This window comes from Meriones unguiculatus, chromosome 2, assembly GCF_030254825.1.
Source record: "Meriones unguiculatus strain TT.TT164.6M chromosome 2, Bangor_MerUng_6.1, whole genome shotgun sequence".
Taxonomy (NCBI): Eukaryota; Metazoa; Chordata; class Mammalia; order Rodentia; family Muridae; genus Meriones; species Meriones unguiculatus.
This window is the reverse complement of record NC_083350.1, coordinates 172290244-172316495: the sequence shown is the minus strand read 5'-3', so window position 1 is coordinate 172316495 and position 26252 is coordinate 172290244. Positions and strand designations below refer to the sequence as shown.

Genomic DNA, 26252 nt, shown 5'->3' with positions numbered 1-26252 from the left:
GAGATCTGATTTGCAACCTCTGTGCTTGAGTCTGGGAGGGTGAGCTCTGGGGATAGGCCACATGCTACAACTAACAGCTCTTGACTGGGAAAGTCCTTGTTCTGGGACAAGTTGCTTGTTTCTTCATTTATAAAATGACAGTCTTTCTGATATACCCTGAGCATATCTTCCTTCAGGCTTGGCGATGTAAGTTCCTACACAGGATCTATGTGAAGCCAAGTGATGCAGAGTAGAATGAGAGTGATAGATGTGCATGGATTGATGTGGGCAGGATAGATAGGTAGGTAGATAGATAGACAGATAGACAGACAGACAGATAGATAGATAGATGAAAAGATAGATAAATGATGCATGAGCATGACTGACTGTAATAGGTACAGACAGAAATAAATTCCTTCCTTCCTGGTGGCTTACAGAGTGCTTTTATACATAAGCACTAAATAAAGACATGGTATTGATTTGATAAGGATCTGAGGAGCATCTCTCCTACCAAAGAAGAAAGATCGCTGGGTGATGATGGATCTAGTCCTTTGAAGGCACCCCACTGGATGCTTTCTCAAACAGGACTTTGAAAGTCGTCTCCCACCCTCCCAAAGGACTGCAAGACAAGCCAACAAAGTCAAAACTGCTGAGCAGTCCCCAGAAACCAGAAGAAGGGCATAGCAGCCAGGAGGGGCAGACACAACTCTTCTCAAGGCCACCAGGGAGTGGGAACTACAGAATCTACAAACAAAACGCACGAAGCCCAGATTCAGATATAAACTACACATAGCTAATGGTCCAGGTTGTCAGACACGAGGCGTTCCAGGCTGGGGCACATAGACTCTTCTCTCACACGGAGCTAAAAAGGAGTCTGAAGTAAGGCGCTGCTAATTCCTCCATGCTATAGTCACACGGCCACTCGTTTTGTTTGCCTTTTCTCAGCAAAGAACTTTATTCTCTGGAAAGCGTGAGAATAATGTTCTCTGCCTCTGGCTGTGTTTAAGACCGTAGTGTGGCCTCCTCATCTGTTTTGCAGATGGTCATTTTGGGTGGCATGAGATGCCGGCTGGGCATTAGACACTGTGCTCTTCACTGCAGGCTGCTCTTTGTGGTGGGAAAGCTGGAGAATGTCTCCCCTCTGCAGCTTTGGAATAGGCGCCTTTAAGATGAATTGAATGGCCTCACTTTTCACAACACAGATGCAGCAGCCTACTATACAAGGTTCACAGAGAGAGAGAGACAGACTGCACGGTGGGCGAAGGGGGTCAGCTGACCATCAATAGTTATCCCAGGACCTGGGAATTGGGCTAGACTCAAATCCTTGTGCTGTGTTTACCCTGGGTCTACTTATTCTAGGAGTGAGAAAATTAATGAAAACCTACCTTAACCTAAGCCCTGGGATTCGGCATCTGTGTCGTCACTTTGGGTTAGACTGATGTTTTTAAATGCTTCTGAGTCCTTTAAAGGCCTGCTTGTAAATTTGTTTTTGGAAGGGCTGGGGGGGGGGGGTGTTGGGGGTGCTGAAGAAGCAAGTTCCTGGTTCAAGGTCCATGCTTACCTTTTCTTAGTGGCGAAGGAGAGAGAGAGAGACAGAGACACGTAGACACAGAGACAGAGACACAGAGAGATCATTTTTATGCTTGCCCTACACCCACCACTCACCACCCTCCCACTGGCAGCAATTTCCAAATACGAGCTGTGCAGTCTATTTGTAACCATTTTTATAGAGGATATATTAGTTTGCGTGCGAATCAAGGTTTTTAGGATTTGTCCACGTTGCCTGGTTGCCTGCTTCATTCCCTTAGACTGCCATCTCATTCCGTGTAGGCACCCACATTAGCTGCTCCCGGAAGCCAGCATACCACATGGCACCTCACTTAATACCTTCATGAGTCAATCTCCTCAGTCAACCTGCTCACAGCTTCTCTGAGACATACAGAGCAGGGTGTCTAGGCTGGAGAACCCTCATGCCGATTTGGTTTGATGAGCGATGAGCATTGCCGACAGCCAGGCTGTACCAGGCTGGCCTCCCAGCAGCCAGGCAAGGCGCTTGTAAGCCCAAGTCATGACCAGCAAGGGAGCCCATCTAACTTCCCTTTGCTAGTAGTCCAGGAGCTATTAGGTGACAGCTCAGTTTCTTTACTTTGCATTTCCCTCCGATGGGCTCAAAGAGCGGCCATAGCATTCTTAGCTCGAGGAGGGTGCCCGGGAAGTACCCAGCCCGGTCTGCTGCTCTGCAGACATGACCATCTCCAATGACCCCTGATGTTAATGTTGTCTCAGTACAAAAATGTGTTTCTGGTGTTGCATTGTGGTCCCTTGGCACTTAACACTGGGACTGTGTGTGGCGAACCTCACTGTTAGGCTATTTGTCCTTGTATGAGCATCATAATGTGCCACCACACAAAGCTAGGTGGTATCAGTCACTCGGCGTGGCTCCTTAATGCCAGCAAGAGGCGCAAAAGGCAAACTGTGTGCAGCGGCTGCCAACTGTCAGGAGCCACACATGCAGGAATGGACCTGAGGCAAGCAAGTGAGCTTCTTGGAGGTGGCCCACAGCTGCAGTATCTGTGATGGTGTGCCCTAGCAGGCAAAGTCCCTGGGGACCCCATCTCTAGACTGCTTCTTGCTGCTGATCGCCTTTCCATGCTTGTATTTGCTGTATCCCCCATATGAGTATATATATATATATATATATATATATATATATATATATATATACACACACACACACACATATATATATATCATGGCATATTTTTTTTCAGTGCCTAAGCTCAGATATGACTGCTTTTCTCTGCCAGGCAGATTCTTGCAGAATCATTATGAGGATGATTTTATACTTCTTGATAATGACTCCTAAGTTAATGCAAGTAGCTTTTGTAGCCCCTCCTGCAGAATAACTAAATCTGCTAAGAATTCTGTGATTTTTCACTTGTCACTGACACATAAACTTCACTAGAATAGAGACAGGCTTGAGACAGACTTCCGGCTCAGATATGCTTTCACTCTAGCTTCAGGATAAATTCACGGGTCTCTTTGTACACTGAAAATAGACAATTAACTAATCTTGGACTGAAAGACAGAATTATTGTCCTGAACTCACTATAAACTGAGAGATGGCTAGAAAATGCATGGCCAGGTCAGTCTTAATGGAAAAAAGATATACCTTGTTGTAACCTCTTGGTCCTATTAACCTTTAGGCCTTGTCAACCTTTGTCATTCTGATCTCACTATGAGCTAATGTAGTGGATACACAGATAATAGTTATGAAAAAACAGGGATAACCTATTATCTTGCTCAGATTCATCTGTTTTGTGATTAATTGCCTTTTTGACTATGAGGTAATTCTTTTTCCGGTGTAGAGAGCTTTGTCTCGGAAGTATAAAAATTGTGACCAAAAAATAAACGGGGTTGAAGTCTTTAACTTCATCCACCTTTCCCTCTTGAATGCCTGAGTGTGTGAGGAGTCTATTTTCTCTCTCTCCCTAATTTCTTATTCCCATGTAGATTCACAAATAAGTTAGTAGATTCAGGGCCTTGCCACCAGCCTTCTAAGATAAGCAGGCTTGTTCCTGCGCAGGAGCTAATCTCAGATCAGAGCCCATTTTTACACCCCCTACAGTCTTTTGGCCAGAAGTCACTTTTCACAGCCTTGGTTGCAGGGAAAAAAAAAAAGTGGTCAGTTTAAGTTTTCCTCATTAGTGCAATGCAGCCAGTCCCAAGTCCCTAGGGGCCTTTCCTCTCCTCTTTCTTGTTCTTTCAATAGTGTGTCATGATGAGTTGCCTGAGCCATCAGCTCGGCGACCTAAGAGATAAAGCAAAGGCTGACTCTGCTGTCCTGTCCCCAGATTCTCCCCTGGACCTGCCAAAGCAGGACTTTGTCAGCCTAGCACATCATACTGTTCTGCCCCAAGCTTTTCTTTTTATAAGTAGAATGTATTCTAAAATGGTAAACGCACAGCACAGCAAGCATGTAGGACAATAATGTCTCATCGAGTGTTGCACGTTACATGTAATTCGATAGGGTACACTTTTAAGGTTTTTTAATGTGTGTGTGTGTGTGTGTGTGTGTATCCAGGTGCCCATAAAGTGCAGAAGAGGACACTATAACTTATCCTCTGGAGCTGGGGTTACAAGTGCTATGAGCCACCTAATATGGTTCCTGAGAACCAAACTCAAGTCCTCTGAAAGAGCAACCGGTGCTCTTAGCCACTGAGCCACTTCTCCAGCCCATGGGCTAAATAATCTTACAGAACCACATCTGGCCCACGGTTGACCAAATAACACCTTGAATAACTGTGTATAACTTATTTTTGTACCTTCTTTTTTTTTTTTTTTTTAAATTTAGCTTTGTGTGTGTGTGTGTGTTTTGCTTGTGTGTATGTCTGTGCACCACAGGCGTGCCTGATGCAAACACGTCTTAAGAGATCATCAGAGGTCCTGGAGCTGGAGTTAAGGCTGGTTGTGAACCACCATGTGGATACCAGGAATTGAACCTGGGTCCTCTGTAAGAGCAGCCAGTGCTCTTAATCACTGAGCCATCTCTCCAGCCTCCCTTTTGTACTTCCTAGGGAAGTATATCAACCCAGTGTGCACTTCCGTCCACATTCATGGTCCCCACCTCAGTCCAAGCCCTCCCCACTTGTGTGTTCTGCACTCTCTGCCTTCTCCTTGCTGTATCCCTTCTCTGCTCTCCCACCAGAGATCCTAACGACAGCCCCTCCCTGTAGTCATGCTCACACTAACCTGCCGCTCTTCAGGCCCCTCAGCCCTCTCTTCCCCCCGTAGATGACCCACCTGTGCCCATTCCCACTCCCAAAGTCAACTCCTCCTCAGTCTTCAGAGTTGAACTCAAATATCACCTCCAGACCCTTAGACCGGCTCACTCATGCCTTCTAAGCTCATAAGCCAACTCTAATCAGATAACCATGTGCACAGTGGCATATAAATGAGTCGTTTTGTGCTTCAGGCTGCCCGAGGGCAGACAATGGTGGTGTTTTTGCCTGCTTTCCCCTCACCCTGCTTAGGGTGAGGGTAAGGCAGACACTGTGGTCCTAGAGAGGGTACTGCTGCAGAGCGAAGGCTGCCAATCAAGGACAGTGAGAGGCAAACCCAAGGCCCCAGATGAGGTCCCCCACGCCCTTTTGCTGACTCCTGGGCCTTATCTCAAGCAGGCCAGCTAAGCAGCTTGTGACTTTGGGTAAGGATGAGGAGATAGGCTTTGGGGAGATTAGATAAAAGTGAGCCTTGATACAAGATAAAGGACAACTGAAAATACGAAAATCCTGTTTTGGATAAAAATGTAGAAGCTTTCAAGGGGGTCTAGTTAAAACGAGAAGATCAAATAGCAAATAAAGTAACACTTCAGAGAGACCAGCTGAGCTGAAAGCCTTGATGAACCCGGCCCTGGCTTTCTCCTTCCCCCTCCTGCCAAAGAACAGTTTACTGAGACTTCACTTAGCTTCATGTGTTTCCAAAACACTGCTAATTCAAATATTATCTTAAGGCCACCTCTTGACTTTAATCCCAGCACGCCAAGGCACAAACAGGTGGATCTCTGTGAGTTCTATTCAAGACAAGGGAAGACCCGAAGAGCGTTTTCTGTCTGGAAAATCAGCAGTCCTGATTTGTCATTGACATGAAGGCTATGTTCCTTTTGGCTCTTCTCTCTCTATGTCATCCCTGGAAGATCCCATCCACCTCTGCACTTCGGCCACCTTCGCTAAGTCCTCCTGCACACCTCAGAGGCTTCCCATCCAGCTTATCTTCTTCGGCCTCTTCTCTTACAGGGCTCCTGGGCTCCCCTCCACCCTTGCCCCTCTTATCTGGAGACCTGAGGGGCCTTCTGGCTCCCACAGATAAGACAGCATTCAGAAGCTATGACACCCCAGGGAACATGTCAGGTCCTCGGGGTCAGATGTGGAGGGCAGGGGCGCAGAGCCCAGCAGCTAGCCTTCAAACATCTGACCTGTGGGCAAGGAGCATTGCCTTCCTCGAGCTCTGACCATTCTCGGGGACGCCAACTCCTACCCTTTGTTTCCACACCTTTGTCTAGCTAACAATGGTTCAAGAGTTCGTGCAGGGGTTGGTAAAATGGCTTAGTGGGCATAAATGTTTGTCACTCTCAATCTCACCAGGAGAGAATAAGACCACTACCACAATTTTTTTTTTTTCAAATATGAAGCAAGCTTTATTAAATACTGGCCAGGACCATGACTAAAGGCCAGGTCCACACTGGGGATTCACTGAATTACATTAGGCAGGGGCTTATAGAGGCAGGCCTGCAAGGTTACATACATCCTGCCTCCATCCAATCAGAAGCAAAAATATACCCTGACTTCCTGCCTGCATGTGATCAAGCACACATCCTGTGCAGCTGGTGTAACCAAGCTTGTTAACAGAAGCGGAAATACACAGCTTGTCTCTTAAATGAACCACAGGGCCCAGCGTTCAAAGATATTATCTGTCATTGGGCAAGTGGGGCTTACAGGTTAGAGGCATTTATGTCTTAAGCACAATCATGTAAAGTTAAAACGTAGCTTTAACTATCACACCACCAAGCCTAATGACCATCTCTTACATGTTATCCCCTGACCTACACACACACCAAAGAAAAATGTAATTTATAAATTAAAAAACAAATAGTTATTTCAGTCCTTGCCTGCTGCAAAAAAACCTTCCTGAACTTAGGACTCACTCACAGGTTGCCCTCAGCCGCACCAATTGTGTTCTGGTGCTTCCACAGTAGAAAGAGGCTCTGGAAAAGGTGGCTAGGGTAGTCTATTTATCTCTTAGCTCCCAGTGCCTGATACAGGAAGTAGACAAGAGGAAATGGGTGAACAGACAGGGTTCTGTGTGTGCCTTTGGAAACATGTTGAAAGTTTATAGTGAACCCTAAATGAACACCATTCTCTTTCAGAAACAGCCATTCATCTTCATACTTACATTCTCTACATAAAGAATTACCAATTAAAAGCATATCTTTTATTCAGTTGTGATAGTAGGATTGGATGATATATGATCTATTTAAGATAAAATAACCATGGTTAGTCATTAGGTCCTTGGACCAAAATTAAAAGGAAATTCATGTTTATAAAATTCCACTTAATCAGGGTTATGTTCAGCTATATGCAACACAAAGGTCCCTTTTTTTTTTCTAGATAATACTCTTTTTATTGAATGATCATTTTGTTCTGTCTTAAAAATAGTGGCAAATAATATAAAATTCTAGATAATTTACATTTACTCCAAAAATGTGTGCTAGAAGCAGTTTAGAAGTTTAAAGCATCCAAGCATCCGTATAAACAGCTGAGAACTTTTGCCTGCCGGTGAAGACTACCAGGAAGGTCTGTGTCAGCTTTCTGTTATAACAGACAACCAGTTCATGAAAAGAAGAGTTTTATTTTTGCCTCACAGTTTCAGAGTTTCAATCTAGGATGGCTCTGTCTGTGTTCGGGCCTTTGGTGAGGAATCACATCATAGTGGGAATGCGTGACTGAACAAAATTGCCCACTTCATGGCCAGGAAGGGCAAGCTAGAAAAAGGAGGAGACAGAGCATGGCCTTTCAAAGGCTTCAGCGGCCTAAACACCTGTCACTGAACACTATCTCCTAAAGTCCCACCTCTCCCAATGGCACCTCGAGGGACTAAGCCTTTGAGCCTTTAGCACAGGATCTCTAGGGAACACTTAATTTGAGTCTATATCAAGGAGCATAAGTCGTGAGGAGTCCTTCAGTATGTCTGCCTGGAGGGCATCCCCAGATATAGTCACAGGGGCTGCCTTGCTTGCTGTCCTTCAACCTCGCTGAGTTGTCTCAGGCACCTACCTGGACTACCCATCCCCTTCTTTATGCTCTCACCTGAAAACTCACTATTCATTTGTTGCCTGCATCCCATCTGACCAAGAATGAGACAAGGAAGCCTTCATCTACCTTCCTGTTGAGGTTTACCGAGATCAGGCACTGGGGCTGGTGCAGAACACCTGGGGACAGTGTGTGTGTGTATGTGTGTGTGTGTGTGTGTGTGTGTGTGTGTGTAAGAACTGACGCCCACCCTGTGCATGCCCTGGCTTCTCACTAAACTAGTCTTACAAAAGTCAGCTTCCACTGGGGATTCGCCAGATCCCTTCCCCAGCTTTGTCTTTGTGAGTAGGAGCCAAGCCATAAGCAGAACACTTTAATCAGATCAGAGTCTGAGATCTTCTGTCCTCCTGAAGAATCCCCAGCTTCGCTGAGGCATATGTACAGCAACTCCATTGCCATGCCCCACTGCCTCAAGAACACCATGCTTTTGGTAGTTTAAAAGTGTTATGGGAATGAGTGTATATCTATGTATGTACGTGTACTAGATACATGTCTGGGGTCCTTGGAGGCCAGAAGAGGGCACGGATCCCCTGGCACTGGAGTTAGACAGTTGTAAGCCGCTATCTGGGTGCTGGGCATGGAACCAGGCCCCCCTTAACTCTTAACTACCGGGTCAGCTCTCCGTCCCGAAGAACAGGATGTACTTTGTTTGTGGTCCCAGCTGTCCTGGAACTCACTACATCAAATGGGCTGGCCTCAAGCTCACAGAAATCTGCCTGCCTCTGTGCCGTGCACCATTATAACCCACAAGAGTATGATTCTTGATATGAAAATGCTTGTGGAGCCTCCACTATGTGAAGATTTGGTTTCTGTCTTTCAGGTCGACCCTCAAGGGGGCTGTGAAGTGAACTTGGTGTTTAGTACAGAGCGCTACAACCCCGAGCAGGTAAGCCGCCCTGCGTGGTGACGTCGCCTTTAGCAATGTCTGCGAATACAGTCTTTCGAAGAAAAACAGAAACGCCTAACAAATCAAGCCTGGAGATAGTTCTCTTTTCATCCAGTTTGCTTAGACCGAGTACCCACTAAGCGGTGGAGAAAGGCCTGGCTGGCGGCAGGTGAACGTACCCTTCACCGCAATAGGAAAATAGCTTATTGAGTACGCTGAAGGAGGCCAGCAGGCTGTGCTGTGACTAGGATGTAGCCAGCAGGTAAGGCAGGACTGTGGGGGGGAGGGGCTCCACTGGGGAGTTACTTTTACAGTCGTGCTGAAGGTTTTTCCTTAAGTCAATAGGCTCAGTTTTCATTTAAAAATTACTTTAATTCATTTAAAAGTTTGAAATTTCCATACACGTATACGGTACGTGTTTTGAACTTCTCCATCTCCTAGTGCCCTTCTCCTCCTAGTGATCCCCCCCACACCGGAAACACCCACCAACCTCTCTCCCTGCAGACCTCATGCTCATTAGCGTCACTGCTGTGATTATTATCCATAGCACACCGGGTCTAACTGGTACTGACCACACACAGATGTGTGTGGCGTCAGCAACCTACCAGTGGCCACATCACCAAAGAAAAGTGAGTCTCCCCCTCCCCCAAGTTTCTCAGCTAGGGGTGGGGCCTCAGCAGCTCACCCACATCTGACGTGAGCGGACATGCGCATCAGTCACCTCCTGGAAGACAGCTTTTAAAAATTGTTCTGTGTGTATGGGTGCTCTGCCTGCATGCATGCGTGTCTATGCACTGGGTGTGTGCCTGCAGGCATGTCCGTGAACTCAGCATGTGCCTGGGACCCTGGAAGCTGGAAGACGTTGGACTCCCCTAAAACTGGATTACAGGCAGCTGTAAGCTGCTGCAAGGGAGTGCCGAGAATCAACCCTGGGTCATCTGGAAGAGCAGCCAGCGCCCTCAAGGCTGAGCCATCTCTCTAGCATGAAGACAGCCTTTTCATAGGTTTCATCCTCTCCCTCTGGCTCTTACATTCTTTCTGCACAGCCTTCTTTGCTGTTCCTGAGCCTTGGAGGGGGAGGTTGGCGCAGATATCCTGTTTGCTCATCTGTGGCTGAGAACTCACTCACTCACTCTCGGCATTTTGACCAATCATGCGTCTCAGCACTGCTGGCCACTCGCTGCAAAGCGAAACTTTTCCAACCAAGATTGAAAGTAACACATGTACGGGTCATGGGACAGTGTGACCATTTGTCAGAACAATAGCCTGGGGGCTGGAATTGCCAAAGTCTAGGGCTTTCAGTAAGACCTCACAATCTGGCAGAAACGGGTTGGTCACCTCCATACGCATCACGCCACTACTGCCCCAGTGGGTACCACTGTCCTGGCAGGTCAGTGTTCCAGCTTGCAGGGTCTAGTGAGGAATAAGACAACTGATCACTTTTCTCCCCCAGCAGCCTGTGGAGCACTTTCCCGCCCTGTGGAAACCAGGCAGCAGGGAGACTTTCCTGGTCAGTTTGAGATTGATTTCTTGATGTCCCGCAACCCTGGTTGATGCCTTCAGTAACAGGGTCCTAATATTTAATCATGATGTTTGGAGTACACCCAGAGCCTCCCTGACTAGTGACTTGTAGCGAGGTCTCCTATGCTCAGCACCTAGCATTTTCTTTTAAAACCCATTTCTTCTGGGAGACGGTGTTTCTTTGAGTGGCATTTCACAATGGACAATTCCTGTCACGTGAAGGTGGACAGATCATATTGGCAGGCATACTGTTCTGAAAGTTAGCATGAGCCACTTTGTACATAATTTCCAGGTGTGCAGTCTCAGCCATGTGATCAGGAACCATGCAAATTAGAGAAGTTCTAGTTGGTCACCTATCTGTCCTGGTTTCAAAGGCTCAGGTCACGGATGTCAGGCTGCAGCTCTGTGGCCACAGCGCTTGTGGTAGCAGTTGGAATTCCTGGACCATGCTTGAGGAACAGCTTCCTTATCTGATCTCTCTCTCTCTCTCTCTCTCTCTCTCTCTCTCTCTCTCTCTCTGTCTCCCTCCCCATTTTTGTTTTTTGAGACAGAGTTTCTCTGTCTAGCCTTGGCTGTCCTGGACTCACTTTGTAGACCAGGCTGGCCTCGAACTCACAGAAATCTGCCTGTCTCTGCCTCTATCTCGATGAGTGCTGGGATTACAAGCATTTGCTGCCACACCCCATGCCCACTCTCTCATCTCTTATTAACAGCTTCAAAAAGTAGTGGCTTTATACATCTGCCTTTAAAGCTTTCCACATGCCTGTTTTTTTTTTCCTCTTCCTTTGGGGCCCCTGGGAGAGAATTTCACAGCTCCCTTGGGTGTCCCTCCTCACACACCATAGTCCTAAGAGTGACTCACTATGAAATGTCAATATGTTCTTTTCCCTGGCAGCTGGTGACATTTCTAGCTGGCAGGCTGGCATAGCACAGGGCCAACTCCATATCAGGTTAAAGAATCACGTGCATAGAGACACTGCATAAGACACTCATCTGTGCCTATGCACGCTGTCCGCATTAGGTGCCTCACTGCATGCCCGTCACACAGCCCAGGATTTGCTAAGTCGCCTTCGCTCGATCTTCAGGAGAGAGAGCAAGCGGAAAGCCGCTGTGGAAATTAGAAGCAGATGGACATCGCTGTGAGGAGCTAGACTGAGAGGCCGGCCCAGACTGTCAGCAGTGGTCTGGGTCTTCGAAGCCTGGGAACTGCAGGCCATGCCCCACATCAAAGAGTCACAGGGAGGTGGACCGTCAGAGGACAAAGCATGCTAATCCCCAACTCGGTACCCCTGAAGAGGGCTGAGCAGAATTCACAAACAATACCCTCAGACTTGGCTTTATTAGCCTCACGGTTAGCTTTTCTCTAAGGATTGGGAGGATGCTTAATTCTTTGCACACTGAAAGCACAAGAGTAGAGCTAAGGGGATAACAATTCCTGGGTTGTTCTGACCCACAATGCGTTCCCTGGACTTGGAGTGCAGCTAGCTAACCAGCGTGGAGGTGAGTCTTTCGTTTTTAGTGCCCTGCTTCCATGGAGCTGTGCGGTGGGGGCCAAACCAAGGAGACATTGCTACCCACATCTTGCCTCTTCCCTGGGAATGGCTGACACCAAAGGAGACGCGGAGGGCCGCTCTGGTACGAGCTCAAAGAGCCTTCCAGTTTCTCTGTGCTGCGCCAGCATGATGCACCCCAGGAACCCCTTCCCACCTGGAACCAGTACTGCAGGAGAGCGGTTGCCCAATGGGGAGCTTATTTCGGTGGTTTTGAACTAGCTTTAGACACAGGCTTATTCTGAAGACCCAACTTTGATTATAATTTCTTTCACTGTGGACCTTTCGACTTTATTTCCAGTTCTTGCCTTAACCAGGGTGCCATTTAAAGCACTGAAAAGGAATGAAGGTTGCTGCTTCAGCTGGCCACATGTGGATAGGACACCCTGACTAGGAACTCCTGGCTCGGTTTGGGTGGGGCTGCAGCTGGTGACTGTGAATTCCTCATTCCAATTCTAACGTTGGTGGTATGAGCATGTGCGTTTTTCCGGGGACAGGTCCTTGGCTCTAATGGTCAGTTTAAATAACCTTTACCAAAATGGGGAGGAATCACTACCCAAGAGCATTCGACTGAAGTCCAGTGGAAGCTCCAGTGTCTTTGGATTTGAAATAAGGGAGGGTGAGCCCAGGATCCGCAGTGCAGACAAGCTTCACTCTATGCAAGACTGGGGTGTCCGCTTTGGATCAGCCCTCAGAACAGAAAGGCAGAATTATTACAGCGCAGGTTGATAGCCGAGCTCAGATGGGAACCAATTCAAGTCCTGAGATCCAAAGATGGAAAGTGGGTTACTTTGTAAACTTCAGCATTTTGGTCTCTTATAAGTGTGGAATGAAAAGAGCTAATCCATGCATGGATGTGATGGTATTTGTGTTAATAGGAACCAGCTTCGTCTTCCAATTCAAGTTAGCAAGCTTAACATCCAAGCACCCATTGTGCTGGTTACAGAGTGAAGCAGCCACTGTCCAAAAGTCTGTGCCAACAACGGCTCAACAGACATCAATGCTATCTCTCTAGGAGAGGCCCAGCATTACTATGTAAAGAGGAAACCATACGGTAAAAGTTAAAATGACAGCAAAGATGGAATAGTATACTGCATTGCTGTGTCTTAGTTACCTTTCTGTTGCTCTGATAAAATAGCAACAAAAGCAACAAGAGGAAAGGGAACGGCCTAGCTCACAGATTAGGGCACAGTCCACACGGTGCCCCGAATCAGAAAGCAGGGAGTGATGAATATACAGGGTGCTCCCCTCATTTTCTCCACGTACACAATCGAGGATCACATACACTCACACCGGATTGATTAGCACAATCAGCCCCCCCACCCCCTGAGCAGGCCCACCTCCCAGGTGATTCTTAATTCTAGCAGGCTATAACCACAAGCCATGGAGCACAGAAAAGCACCTTCTATAGCGTTCAGCCCCGTCTGTCCACGCCAGCCAGCCAAGCTCGCCGGCTTCTTGGTCTGTGTCTGTGTGAACTACAGTGAGGACAGTTGGTAAGGAGCCTCCCTGGGTAACCTCCAAACTTGTATTTCAGCAAGGTGAGGAACAGCTGGGAAAATGTTCTGCAAGGGTGTTTTTCAAGAATCATAAACCCAGGCCAGCTGTTAATGTCACCTGCGCGCGGTTCACTGAGAAAGTGAAGAGACAAGCGAGGGATTATCTGCTTTACAAGCAAATGAAGCAAGTGAAGACTCCGCTGGACATCAGCAGCATACCTGGTAAGGATCAGTTGCTAGGCTTTATATGTATGTGTCTGTGTAAAATACATGTGTATACATATATATATTATATATATAATATATATACATATATAAAATATATATATACATATATAATCAGTACATCTCAAAAAGAATGATTGTTTACTTTTGCATGTCCTGAGAGATGCTAAATTTCAGCCATGGATTGGGATGTGTCCCACAATTTAAACAAGGAGCACAGGTGTCATTTTCTGTTCACCTCTACAGTGTACTAATGTCACCCAAAGCTGAGTCCCTTTAGCTGACAATTTGCATCCCAGAAGAACTGACTCTACAAATAAAAGACAGAAGTTTTTTTGGGGAAAAAAGTGTGTAGATTAGAGTGCAGATTTGAGGGGAGTCTGGAACCTGAGGACACTTGTACTGTTTTTGTTGTTAGCCTTAAGAGGTTTAGCTGACGGGGCACTCAGCCTGCGCTCAGCCCTCAGCCCCCGGGGCTGGCTGAGTGGCTGTCTGGGCTGTTCTGAACTGCTGCAGTGTGGTCACGTTTATCTCATTTCAGGTCAGTGGCTAATGGGCACTGGAGCCATCTCCAAGAGATGTGCCCTGCCCTCTGCAGTGACTCAGCTGGAGTGGAGCACAGCTCATTTATCTTGGCACTCAACAGAGTGTGTGGGCAGCGGTTGATATTCAGCACTTACTGGCAAATCCAATTTCCCAAACCGCAAAAGTCATCTCTGGACTTGCACTTGGGTATGAGCTCGACATCTGACCTCTATAGAACTCTCCATCCCACACTCCCTGCTTGCCCAGGCACCCCTGATTTCCTCATCCACACCTGAGGACCTCAGGCTCCATCCCCAACTTCAGCTGCCCCACTTACTAATCACCAGCAACAATACAGCTGCTGGCATTTCTAACACCCAGGATTCGAAGGATTCTCACCTAACTGTTCATTGACAACAAAGATCAAAGCTTGAGCCAAAGAGCTGTGAGAATTCAGGACATATTGTTCAGCAGCATATCCATGCTGCTTGCCTATATTTAGAAATCTATAGTTAAATGGGCATCTTGTCCCCTTATAGTTTGGGAAATAGTTGGCTTTTTTTTTTTATCAGTTACATTTTATTAACTCTGTATCCCAGCCGTGTCCCGATCCCTCATTCCCTCCCAGTCCCTCCCTCCCTCCCTCATCTCCACCGTGCCCCTTTCCAAGTCCACTGATAGGGGGGAACTCCTCCCCATTCATCTGATCCTGTTTTATCAGGTATCTTCAAGACTGCAAAGCCCTCCTCTGTGGCCTAACAGGACTGCTCCTCCCTTCGGGGGTGGGGAGACCAAAGAGCCAGTCATTGAGTTCCTGTTAGAAATACTCCTTGTTCCCCTCACTTTGGGAAACCAATTGGTTACTGAGCTACCACAGGCTACATCTGAGTGGAGGTTCTAGGTTATATCCATACATGGTCCTTGGTTGAATGTCAGTCTCAGAAAAGACCCTGTGCCCAGATATATTTGGTCCTTGTGGAGCTCCTATCCTTTCCCCATCAGACTAACTCCCCTTCTTTCTTATGATTCCCTGTACTCTGCCAAAGGTTTGGTCATGAGTCTTTGCTTTGAAAACACTGCTAGTTAGTCTTTCAGATGCGCTCAGTAGACTCCTGTCATACGTTCAATGCACATCCCATCTGTCTTTCTAAACGAGGATTGATCATCTTACCCCATGTCCGCTCAATTGATTATCTTTTTTAGGTGTATAGATTTCATTATGTTTATCATATCTTATAGGTCTATATAAGTGAGTATATCCCATGTTTGTCTTTCTCCTTCTGGGATATTTCACTCAGAATGATCTTTTCTAGATCCCACCATTTGCCTGCAAATTTCATGATTTCCTCCTTTTTGATTGCTGAGTAGTATTCCATTGTATAAAGAGCTGTGAGAATTCAGGACATATTGTTAAAGTATCCATGCTGCTTGCCTATATTTAGAAATATATAGTTAAATGGGCATCTTGTCCCCTTATAGTTTGGGAAATAGTTGGCTTTTTTTAAAAAAATGTTAATTATGTGTATATGTGCATGTGTGTATGTGTGGGAATGTGGATGCATGTGCCCCTGGAAGTCAGAAGAGGGCACCAGAGCCCCAGAGCCCGTTACAGGTGTTTGTAGGCTGTTTGGCATGGGTCTTCTGAGAGAGCAGTGCAAGCTTTAACTGCTGACACTGTAGAGGACTTTTTCCAGAAATACCTGCTGCGTTATCATTAGCTTTGGTACCCTTTTCAGTAAAACCAGTAATCTGGATCTTATTCACTTACTAAGTCCTGGGTAGGGACCATTCCACAGTCTACCTAGACTTGGCTACTATAAAATGTCAAAAAAAATTTTTTTTGGGGGGGGCTGGAAAGATGGTTCAGTGGTGAAGAGCATTGGCGTCACAATCACGAGGAAATGAGTTTGGATCCCATCAGCCAAGTAGGAAGCTAAGTATCCAACAAACACCTGTTAACTACAGCTCCAAAGGACACGAAGGGCTTCCATGCATGCATATGTACAAGGACACACATGTGCATATGATGTACAGACATATACCTCTGTGCATGCGTGCGTGCGCACATACACGCACACACACACACGTACTTACATAACTCCGTCATAATGGAGGCCACTTTTCATTAACAAAATGTGAGTCTGCTGACTGAAAACTCTGCAGCTGCGGAGCGTTGATTGTTTGTGCACGCACAACTATCCACTTAGGGCCAAGAGGAGTGATATACGGGACAGAGAAACCAAAGCTTGGTCTGTATTTTGGGCTGAAGAGACCGATTGTGCTGAAAGTTCACTGGTCTCTAAGGGGGTCTTTTTATTAATGAACTCACAGTTTCTCATCTCTCCTTCCAGGGGATAGTCCTGTGTCACTTGCTGAGTACACGATAAAACTAATTGAGGCAGTTGCTCTAAGCGCTTAGAAAGTACAAACTATCAGTAGGAGGTACAAAATGTAATTATTTTGTTTAAAAGACATGAACTTTTATTATAAAAATACTGTTGTAAGTCAACAAACCACACACTATATACCTACTTTAACCTTCTAATTAAAATGCATTTTTATTATTTGTTGAAAAAATATAGCTTTGTTCAATATTATTACCCATTTAATCTACTTATCCAGTTTCAAATCAAGTAACAGTGGATGTCTGTAATCAATTGAATTTATCATAGTTTCTAAAAACAAAACCAGACAAAAGTGTTGGCTTTAGATTTAGATTGAGTCCGACTGTGGAGACAGGCCTGGAGTTTTAAGTTTTAGCAGGTTTTTAAAATTTTTTTTGTTTGTTTGCTTTTCAAGACAGGGTTTCTGTCCTGGACTCGCCCTGTAGCCCAGGCTGGGCTCGAATTCACAGAGATCCACCTGCCTCTACCTCCTGAGTGCTGGGATTACAGGTGTGCGCCACCATGCCTGGCTGTTTCAGCGGTTTCTAGCCAGTATATAGTTAATTTGAGGCGCTAGACTTTGGTAGTTCAGTTCATAAGCATGACAATCAAATCTCGGCTCCACAGTGCTTTCCCTCGTGCTTTTATTATGGATAATAATTTCACTCTCTTCAGTTAATTCACACTCTTCCCACAGAGGAACACAATCTCCGTCAGAGGAAAAGACTGGGGGAGCTACAAATTGTCAGTGATGCCCTGTCTCGCAGAGAGCACTCATTCTGTTACATGTCCTCAAAGCTTTTAGAGTCACGAATTTGTCTGACGGTAATGCATTTGGCTGTCACAGATCTAAAGCCACCGTAAGATAAAGCAAGTGTTGGTGAGCTGCATGAAGGTTTCAGTCACTGGGAAAGGAGGAGAAAAGGCTGCCAGAACGGTGAACGGGGACAGGGATGGGCCTGGGGGCAGGGATGGGCCTGGCACTGCCTGCAACAGGGAACCGAGGCAGGGATGTTCTGTTGACACACCCTGGAACTGTAACGGTCCAGCTAGCTACTCACATGAAGGAGACACTACAAATGCATTCCTAGAACGGTAATAACTCTGCCGGAAGGCCGACGTCCGAGGCATCGCCCCAGGAGCAGCTCCCTGTTGACTAGCATGTCCTGGCAGAACGGCAACTGCTTCCAGACGTTACCTTGAGAAGTCGACTGACTGTCCGTAGCAGCGCTCAGTTCTGAGTGGGAGGCGTCTGGATACTAACAGAGAGCATGATGGGAGCAAGCCCTCGGAGGAATCCCATAGCAGCGGACGATGGCAGAGCAGGAGACCAAGGCTTTTCATCTTCACTCTCGCGTTGTCTTCTGAAAGCACCCTCCAGGTGCCAGCCCCCGAGAGCACTCATTACTGCTGTCTTCTTGCTCCGTGTGAAACGAGCCTTTCTACAGCAGAGCACGCCTGCCTCTTGTACTGACAGCGAGGCAGTTCACCTTCTGCTCTGCTGAGCATGGGCCCTTTGCTTTGGCAAATTCTAGGTTTTACTTATTTTGATTTCTGTGAGGGATGGCGGTGGGGGGGGGGCATGCATGTGGAGGCTAGTCTTGTGGCGTCAGCTCTCTCCCCCCTTTATGTGGAGCCCCAGGATTGAGCTCAGGCCTTCTGGCTTGTGTGGCTAGCTCTTCCCCTGATCGCCCTCCCCCCGCCCGTGCCCAGCTCGTTGCTTCCACAACTTCACAGCCCACCAGCTCTTACCTTCCCAGACTCTCAACCAAGGACCTTGATTTTTTAAAACTTTAGTTTTATGTGTGTGTGTGTGTGTGTGTGTGTGTGTGTGTGTTTTGCCTGCAAGCATGTCTGTCTATGCACCACATGTGTGTAATTCCCACAGAGGACAGATGGCATCAGATCCCCTGGGACTAGAGTTCCAAGAGGTTGTAGATCAGCATGTAGCCGCTGGGAATTGAACCAGGGTCCTCTGGAAGAGCAGACAATCTCTTAACTGCTAAACCATCCTCTCTCCATCCCAGGAACATTCTTTTTTGTTGTTGTTGTTGTTGTTGTTTTGTTTTTTTCAAGACAGAGTTTCTCTGTATAGCTGTGGCTGTTCTGGAACTCACTCTGTAGACCAGGCTGGCCTTGAACTCAGAGATCCACGTGCCTCTGCCTCCCGAGTGCTGGGATCAAAAGTGTGCGGCACCTCTGCCTGCCTAAGATCCTTTTCTTTATATCCTCGATTCATATTTCTCTAGCTTCTCCCATGATTTTGCCCATCAACATCCTCCCATCCCTGAAATCCTGTCCACCAGCAGTTCCTGATCTTGTCCCAGAGACAGTGTTCTGCTTTACAGAGTGCTTCACAGAACCACTGGCCCTTTCCTTCCTCACTGTGTTCGCTCTTCCTAAGAAGTCTCTTCACGTTGCCCAGCCTGGAGCATTCCTAACCATCTTCTACACTCTCTAACAGAAACCGTGACAGCATACACTTCCGTGGTTTCTTTGGCCTTGTTCTTCATCCATCTAATACCAACCTCAACAAGCTCCTCCCCCAGCAAGCTTTGTATATTCTGCCCTTCAATTGTGTTACTGTTCTAGGGTTCCAGAAAAGTCGGTCGTTGTCACCCCTGTCTCCTAGTGTTTAATAATTTGCCGTTTCCTAGGAAGTGGCCTCCAGAAAACATCCAGGAGCCATTCTGCTGTCCTCAAACTCTTGAAGTTTGTCTGCCAACCACTCTAGCGGCATGTCTGTAGGACTACGCGATACTCCTCTCAGGTCTTAGATTTCAGTCCTCCTGTCTGCCTGTACAAACTTCATACTGACAGAATCCACGTCCACCTGGTTTTGCACATGAGGCCATTTATTCCTTCAAGACCAGTCACCGAGCCTGAGCCTGGCAGCGCACTCCTTCGCTCACTCATCCCTCTCCGCACACCCACCCCCCCCGCCCCCCGCCCCCCGCCCCCCACCCCCGCTTACAAGACTGGGCTTCAAGGCCCTGAAAAACACCTTGCTCCTTTGGCGCCTTCCCCTAAACTCTCCAGGCCAAAGAGACTCGGTCCCTTCCTGTTTGTCCTTTAGCGGTCTCTGAGAGTGCATCAGCTCTGCTTCTCTGCCCTCACAAGCCCCAAAGTCACTAGGGCGTCATCTCTGAATGGTGAATCGCCAGACTAGTCAACTGTTTACCAGCCAATAGGATTTACGCGAATATTTACTTCACCTGAAGAATGTTTCCTAATGCACTTGCTTTGTTGGCTACCACACTGCTGCCAGGCTGTGACAGAGGCTGTCCCCACCAACCGCACACAGTGGCTGTCAGTGACATTGTCCTAGAAATTAATAACTAAAGTTTGACTTTCTAAAAGTGATTAGTCCTTGTATCCCTACCTCTTGAAGTCTGGTATTGAGTGGGTTTTAAGTGTTTGCTGAATTAAAAACAACAACAACAAAATGGTTCAAAAACAAATGGCACAGGAAAAACTTCTGATTTTTTTTCATATGTTTAAGAAGTCACTGGGAAGCTGCCGATTCATTGGTTAGCTTTAAAGCCACTAGTTAAAGGACACCATGGCACTTTTAACCAAGCTAGCAGGGAAGAAGATGGCGGTGGACTTTTTAACCAAATTAATATTTTTCTCAACTAACAAATGTCTAGATTAACATTTAGCATTGTTGAAGCTGTTGCTTTGTACGTACATGGTGCTGCAAATTGCCATCATGTCAGTTTGGGCTTACGTGACACAGCAAACTGAAGCACAGAAGCTCCATCTTGACAAGTCCAGATTGAGCTAATGCTGAGATGACCTGGATACTACATCCCTGATTTCATCACTGAAATTTCTCACATTTTGTCTTAAGAAGGCCTTAGTACTAATGTGCTTTTCTCTCCTCTCAGATAGTCATGGGCATATTGATCCCTCATTGAGACCCCTCTGGGACTTGGCTTTTCTCGGCAGCTCTTACGTGATGTGGGAGAAGACAACCCAGTTTTTGCACTACTACTTGATCCAGCTCAGTAGTGTGAAGCAGTTGGTAAGACCCTGAAAATTAGCGGGGCCAGCAGAGCCACAAGGATGCAGTGCTCCTGACTGAACCAATGAGAATGTTTATCTTCATGGCAAGAGTTTTAATTAGATTTCGTTCATTTAGCAAACATCTGAGTGACTGCAGTGGCACAGGGATTGTTTGAGGGATTGAGGAGGCAGCAGTGAACAAAACCACACTTGTTGACTTCAATGAGACCAAAAAAAAAAAAAAGCCAGTGAAGAGTTAATAAACCAACAAACATGTATCAAACGGTGGTGAGAAGTGAGTGAAAAGAGAGTGGAAAGAAGGAAATACAGGATCTTGACAGACAACTTGCATAGTCAAAGTAAGGCCAATGGAAGTAGCGGTGACACTGAAGCGGAAGCCGAAAGGCTGTGAGAGAGAGAGAAGGGAATTTGAGACAGGAAACCATAGCAGCACGGTGCTGAGGGGTTGAAGGAACAGCAGGGCTTGTGTGGCTGCACAGAGTGAGCAGAGCCTGTGCAGGAAATGAGATGAAACAGCAGGAACTGGAGGGTATCTGTCCTCGTAAGTCTGGGAGGTCATTGGTTGAGGCTTGTCTTTTTCCTGTCAGCAGAAGCGTGACATGGTGTGATTTTCACAGGATCTCTCTGGCTCCGTTCTGACAACAGACTCCTGTGAAACAAGGGAGGCAGCAGGAAGGCTCAGCGGTGGCAGAGACTCAGGGGCAGCAATGGAGGGGGGGAATGCTTGGGGTCAGGAGGACGGGCAATGTTGCTTATGTGAACATTAGATGTGCACATTAAAGAATGGTAAGAGTTAAAGGATGGGTCTTAGGCCTGAACCTGGGAGGACAGCTTCTATTCATTGATTAGGAAGGACACCAAGAACAGCTTTAGAGGAAACTTCCTCGGTCTGTGGCAAGAAGACAGTCAGCATAGAGGCTTGTGTTTAAGACAGTGATGCAGTATAATTACGCCCGTGTAGATGGGGTTTAAAACCACTGCCTGGGCGAGATCTCAAGTGTGGTACACATAGAGTCTGCTACACTTCTAATCATAGATCTAACAGCGGAGGCCATCTGGAAAGGAAGGAGACAACAGCAGCCAGACAGTAGTCCCGGGTGACACTAGCCCGGGTGGGAGCCAGTCCAAGTTCTCTGCTGTCCATCCTGTCCTCTCCGTGGAAAGGCAGTCGTGAGCCAAGGGTGAGGACGAGAGGTGGTGTTGGGAACGTGAGGTGGTGACGCGGACCCCCCACGCTAATGTAGTGATCTGTGCAAGGCTTGCTGCCCTGAGCAGGGGGAAGAAGGCAAACAGCTGCCTTTAGCCAGGGTTGGGAATTTTCTCAGGTAAATGTGATGCGGGGAGAGGGGGGGGGGGGGTTCCAGCCTAAAAGCTGAACCAATTCTAAGTACCTACTAACAGGAATAATTTTCACGATCTACGCATGGGTGGCTCATCAGTATCTTCTAGGAACTTGACAAACATTTGGTGTTTTTAATGCTAATAATTTTGTCAGCTTTCCAAAGACCATTGTAAAACAGCATTAAATGGAACTTAGCTTCGTCGTCTTCTTCACCGATCTTTCTATAGAATTCTTTTTAATGTCAATTATTCCCTACTCGGTTATTGCTAGTGAACAAGTCAGGGTATGGCCCTGCTTCTTTTGTTATGTTTCCCTCGTTCCTCTTTCTAACAGGATAATGGAGCTGATAAAGCTAAGACAGCTCAGAAGCAGGAAGATATCACATCCCAAAACTTTCTGGGTGCAAATTATCATCTGAATACCCAGGGTTAAATTTACCTGCTAATGCAGTAGCATAAGGAAATGTAAACTTATACACTCACAGCCCCAAATGAACAAGGACCAACAGAAGAGGAGGCAAAGAAAGGATGGGCTGAAGTACACTCATGAAATAAGACCCCATCATGTAGCCCGACTATTTCTTTAGACTTGAAGAACAAGTGGCCGTCCCAACAGAACTGACTATGGCAAGGACAGGAGTATATATCAGCTAAGAGAAAGTGGGGAGAAAGGCTTTCGGTGTACCCCGGGCCTTAAATATGAATTGATGCTATTCGGATTCTATTCCACCACCACCAAATCTTGTAACCACTCTAAAATACCTACCTACCACATCACCACTCACCACTAGTCAGTTCCAGATTTTATCCCAGCATAAGGTCTCCACTAGCCCAAGCCAAGTAACAGAAATGGCCTCACTGGCCATATCTATTCTGCTGAGAAGTCTCTCTTCCATCACGTATATTAATAGCCTAGGCCTACTTGCTCTACTGAAACCACATTGATTCTATTAGGGTTTAGTCTCTCTGTTTAGGAGGTGGAGAGGACATGGAGGGAAGGTCACAAAAAAATGGGGTCAAACAAGACTTCCTCATGGTTTCCAGGAAGATTAAAGTGCTAAGTTACAAAAATAAAAAAGTAGTAGTAGTAATAATAATAAATCACCATCAATTTGGAATAAAAGCACTTGGCATTTGTGATAATTTAAATAGAAGCTAAAGAGGTTATTTCTGAATAATACTAAAAATAATGACTTCGCGGCAGGGCCTGACGTGGTGAGGGCAGACTGGAGGTCTCCGTTCACCTCTGCAGCTCTGTAACCAGCTGTGCCTTGGGTATGGTTTCCAGGGTCCTTCCTCCCGAAGGAAGAACAATGGAAGAGCGTGCTTCAACAGCTTTAGTACGGAACACTGCAGTCACAGTGGATTATAATTCAACTTACACACTTACCACGGGCAATAGCTTTCTTTTTGTCATTGCTGGCGAATGAACCTATAGTTTCACACACGTGAGGCAGGTACTCTACCTCTCAACTACAGAGTTTCAGCACTACTCCGTGGTTTGAGCAGAAGTTTGTTAAATGAAATTGGTGTTCTATCGTTTATGTAAAATCCAGTCCCTTTTTATTGAAAACCTGAAAACTACCATAATTTCGTTCAAAAACGCTGCTTTCAAAGCCAGGCATGGTAGCAACTGCCTGTAATCTCAGTATTTAGGAGATGGAAACAGGAAGGTTAAGGTTAGGAATTCAAGACCTGCCTCAGCTACAGAGTTCCAGGCCAGCATGGGGCTATATAAGACCATATCTCAAAAGTACATATAAATTTTAACATTTTAAGAATGCGTGGTAAAGCCAGGACTCAAGAAACAGAACAGGCAGCAGCATCCATGACTTGGGAAAGATCAGCATTTCCTTCTGTTATCCCCTTGTTTCTGTGGGGACTGAGACCACAATATTTGCTCATAAGCCCCACACAATTTATCTCAAGATTGCCTATGTACAATATAATGGCTGTATCAATTGTTACTCCGTTCTGTTTAGGGAACAGCAACAAAAACAGGCCCGCACATGTTTGGTTGTATTTTCTATTCCTGGCCCTTGGTAAGCACGGTAGAAATAATATGCTTTTCTCTATCAGAGGAGAGTAGAGCGAACCTATCAGAGGTACATTTGCAGTACCTAGATCACTGTGATTGCCAGAAGAGTCTCCTTATCTTCACAGACTTCAGCCATCAACAAAAATCATAAATACCAGAGAGAAAAAAAGCTTTAAGGACTTTCAGGCAGTTCTTCCATGGAACCCAATGACAGACTTCTAGAACTTGACCCAGAACACATGTTATTTTGGCAAAGAGCTAAGGCACCACACACATGACCTAGCCTCTCAAACCCTGAGCTCACAAAAACCCACAGTGCCTGTCCATTGGACTAACTCTGTTTTCCTTCCTCCAGAAAACTGAAGATGATGGCATTGATTTTGACTTTATTGCTCTACTTCATGAATTCTCAACACAGGTAAGACGCAAAGCTGTGTGTTAAACTGTCTTTATTTCAAGTTTTTCAAGTTTATAATGTTTAAACCTTTGTTTCCTAGGAAATCATACCCTGTCGTATTCAGATGGTCTGGTACCCTGGTAAACCACTTAAAATAAAGTACTATTGTCAGGAACCCCAGAGCCCAGAAGAAGCCTCTGGGATGGAAGAAGCCTCTGGGATGGAAGAAACCTCAGCTATGGCACCAACAGAGCTCAATAATTTCTAAAGAGAGAGAGAGAGAGAAAAAAAAGATCTGCTTCAATCATATTCCAAACACAGCGACTCCACAGGTCTACTTCATCACTCCTGTATGAGCAAAGGTCCAGGCACTCTAGCAGCTCGGGCAAGCCTGCACTTACAAGCCTTGGTGTTTAACTGCCAGCCTGTGTGTTCCTGTCTGCTCAGGACTTAACCAATCATAATGAATCACCACACAAAAGGTGGATCAGCAGTTGCTTTTGGGAAGAGGGTTCATCTCTGAATTTGTATTTTTTCCTAACTCTGGATACACTGCAGCTCTTTTACGTTGCTAAATTGTTCCTCCTTATTATGTCAACATTTTTTTTCAGTGCAAGTGAATTGTAGGGAAATATTAACTGCTAATTTCAGGCAAGTATTCTCTTTTTAACTTGATATCTATTTTCAAATAAATGATTGTATTTCTAAATAATAAAATGTGTTTGTAAGCTTTTGTATGCACAGCAAGATTTAGGCTAACCTGGAATTAAAACAAATCCCAATACTGCCTGACTCAAATCTTAAATTGCACACTGCCTCACATGATAAAAACTGCAAGCACACACTTAAAGAACCACTGATACAGCTCAGAATAGACCAAATCCTTATTTTTTTATTCATCAGGACAACTTGGATCCAGTGTTGGTATAAGTAATCTATAAAAGCAAACATAATATAATCAACTTCAGTGAAGCCCCTCAAGGCAGGGAAGAACTGATCCAGGAAACGCTGCCATCACTTGCCTCTCACAATCATTAAAATTTAATGAACAGTTCTGTCTGTCTTAAAGCCTCGAGCCAGGTTCCTTGGCCAGTAACTGATGAGGCATCAGCCTCACAACAACGCAGAAGCAGCCTCATGATGGATGAGGTCACGGCCCCAGAAGCCCACTTTAAGTTGAAAATATCAGGAGCTGGAAACCCAGCTAACACACCTGACCTAAACAGCCCAGCTTAGCAACACCATGGGCTGTGTACCCCAGTGCTCACGTGACTGGCAGCTGTGTCCTCGGCCATTGTCCCAGATTTCCAGAGTCCCATATGGTATATTCCTAGCTGAGATCAAAACTGCCCATATGGTTTTCCAGAATGAACATCATTTTCACATCACTGTCAACTACTAAAAATGGACTATGTTACCCTAGTCTGCTATGTAATAGACGATTCAATAATGGGAAAGTTTACACTACAGAGAAAGGTTTTAGACAGGGGCACAACAACACAACCAGAAGCAGATCTAATTGTATATATTTTTTTTCTATTTACCTTCCCAGTATCCATTCCTTTCAACAAGTTCTAAATCCACTGCGTAACTGTTAAAGGGAAACACACTCTTCCACTCGTGTAATAGTGAAGACAAAGTACTTTTTCAGAACACCCAAGAAGCAATATATAATGCCTGCATTAAGCCAAAGTCCAGCCAACAGATAAGTGTTCTAACGGAAGTTCCCTAAATGACCTTTCAGAACAGATCTATGAGCACTGTGTCCATTAGAGCACACCGCCGTCCTGTGGAGTCTAACATTCTTTTAACATCCGCCTGTACAATGCTTCAGCTTTCTCCAAGATAGTACTTTCAAAAAGCATTTCCCATTAGGCTTACAACTGATCATAATTCAGCCACATAAGCAAACAACCCTTAGACAGACTAATTTTGGTGAAGAGCGTGAGGAGGAACCATATGCAAAACCCACAAAGTCAAAACTAAAACTTTCCCACTATCCTCATCAGG

The 26252-nt window shown here is 46.0% G+C and overlaps 1 protein-coding gene across 1 annotated transcript in view; it reads left to right on the top strand.

Annotated features, from left to right (window-relative positions):
• Rarres1 (retinoic acid receptor responder 1) overlaps positions 1-24959 on the top strand; it is a 36194-nt gene extending 11235 nt beyond the window's left edge. The window contains exons 2-6 of the mRNA XM_021659630.2: positions 8668-8733; positions 13342-13525; positions 20328-20464; positions 24201-24263; positions 24343-24959. Of these exons, the coding sequence (XP_021515305.2) occupies positions 8668-8733; positions 13342-13525; positions 20328-20464; positions 24201-24263; positions 24343-24510 (618 nt within the window). The 3' untranslated portion in view covers positions 24511-24959. The remainder of the gene's footprint in view (positions 1-8667; positions 8734-13341; positions 13526-20327; positions 20465-24200; positions 24264-24342) is intronic.
• Positions 24960-26252: the final 1293 nt, after the last annotated feature.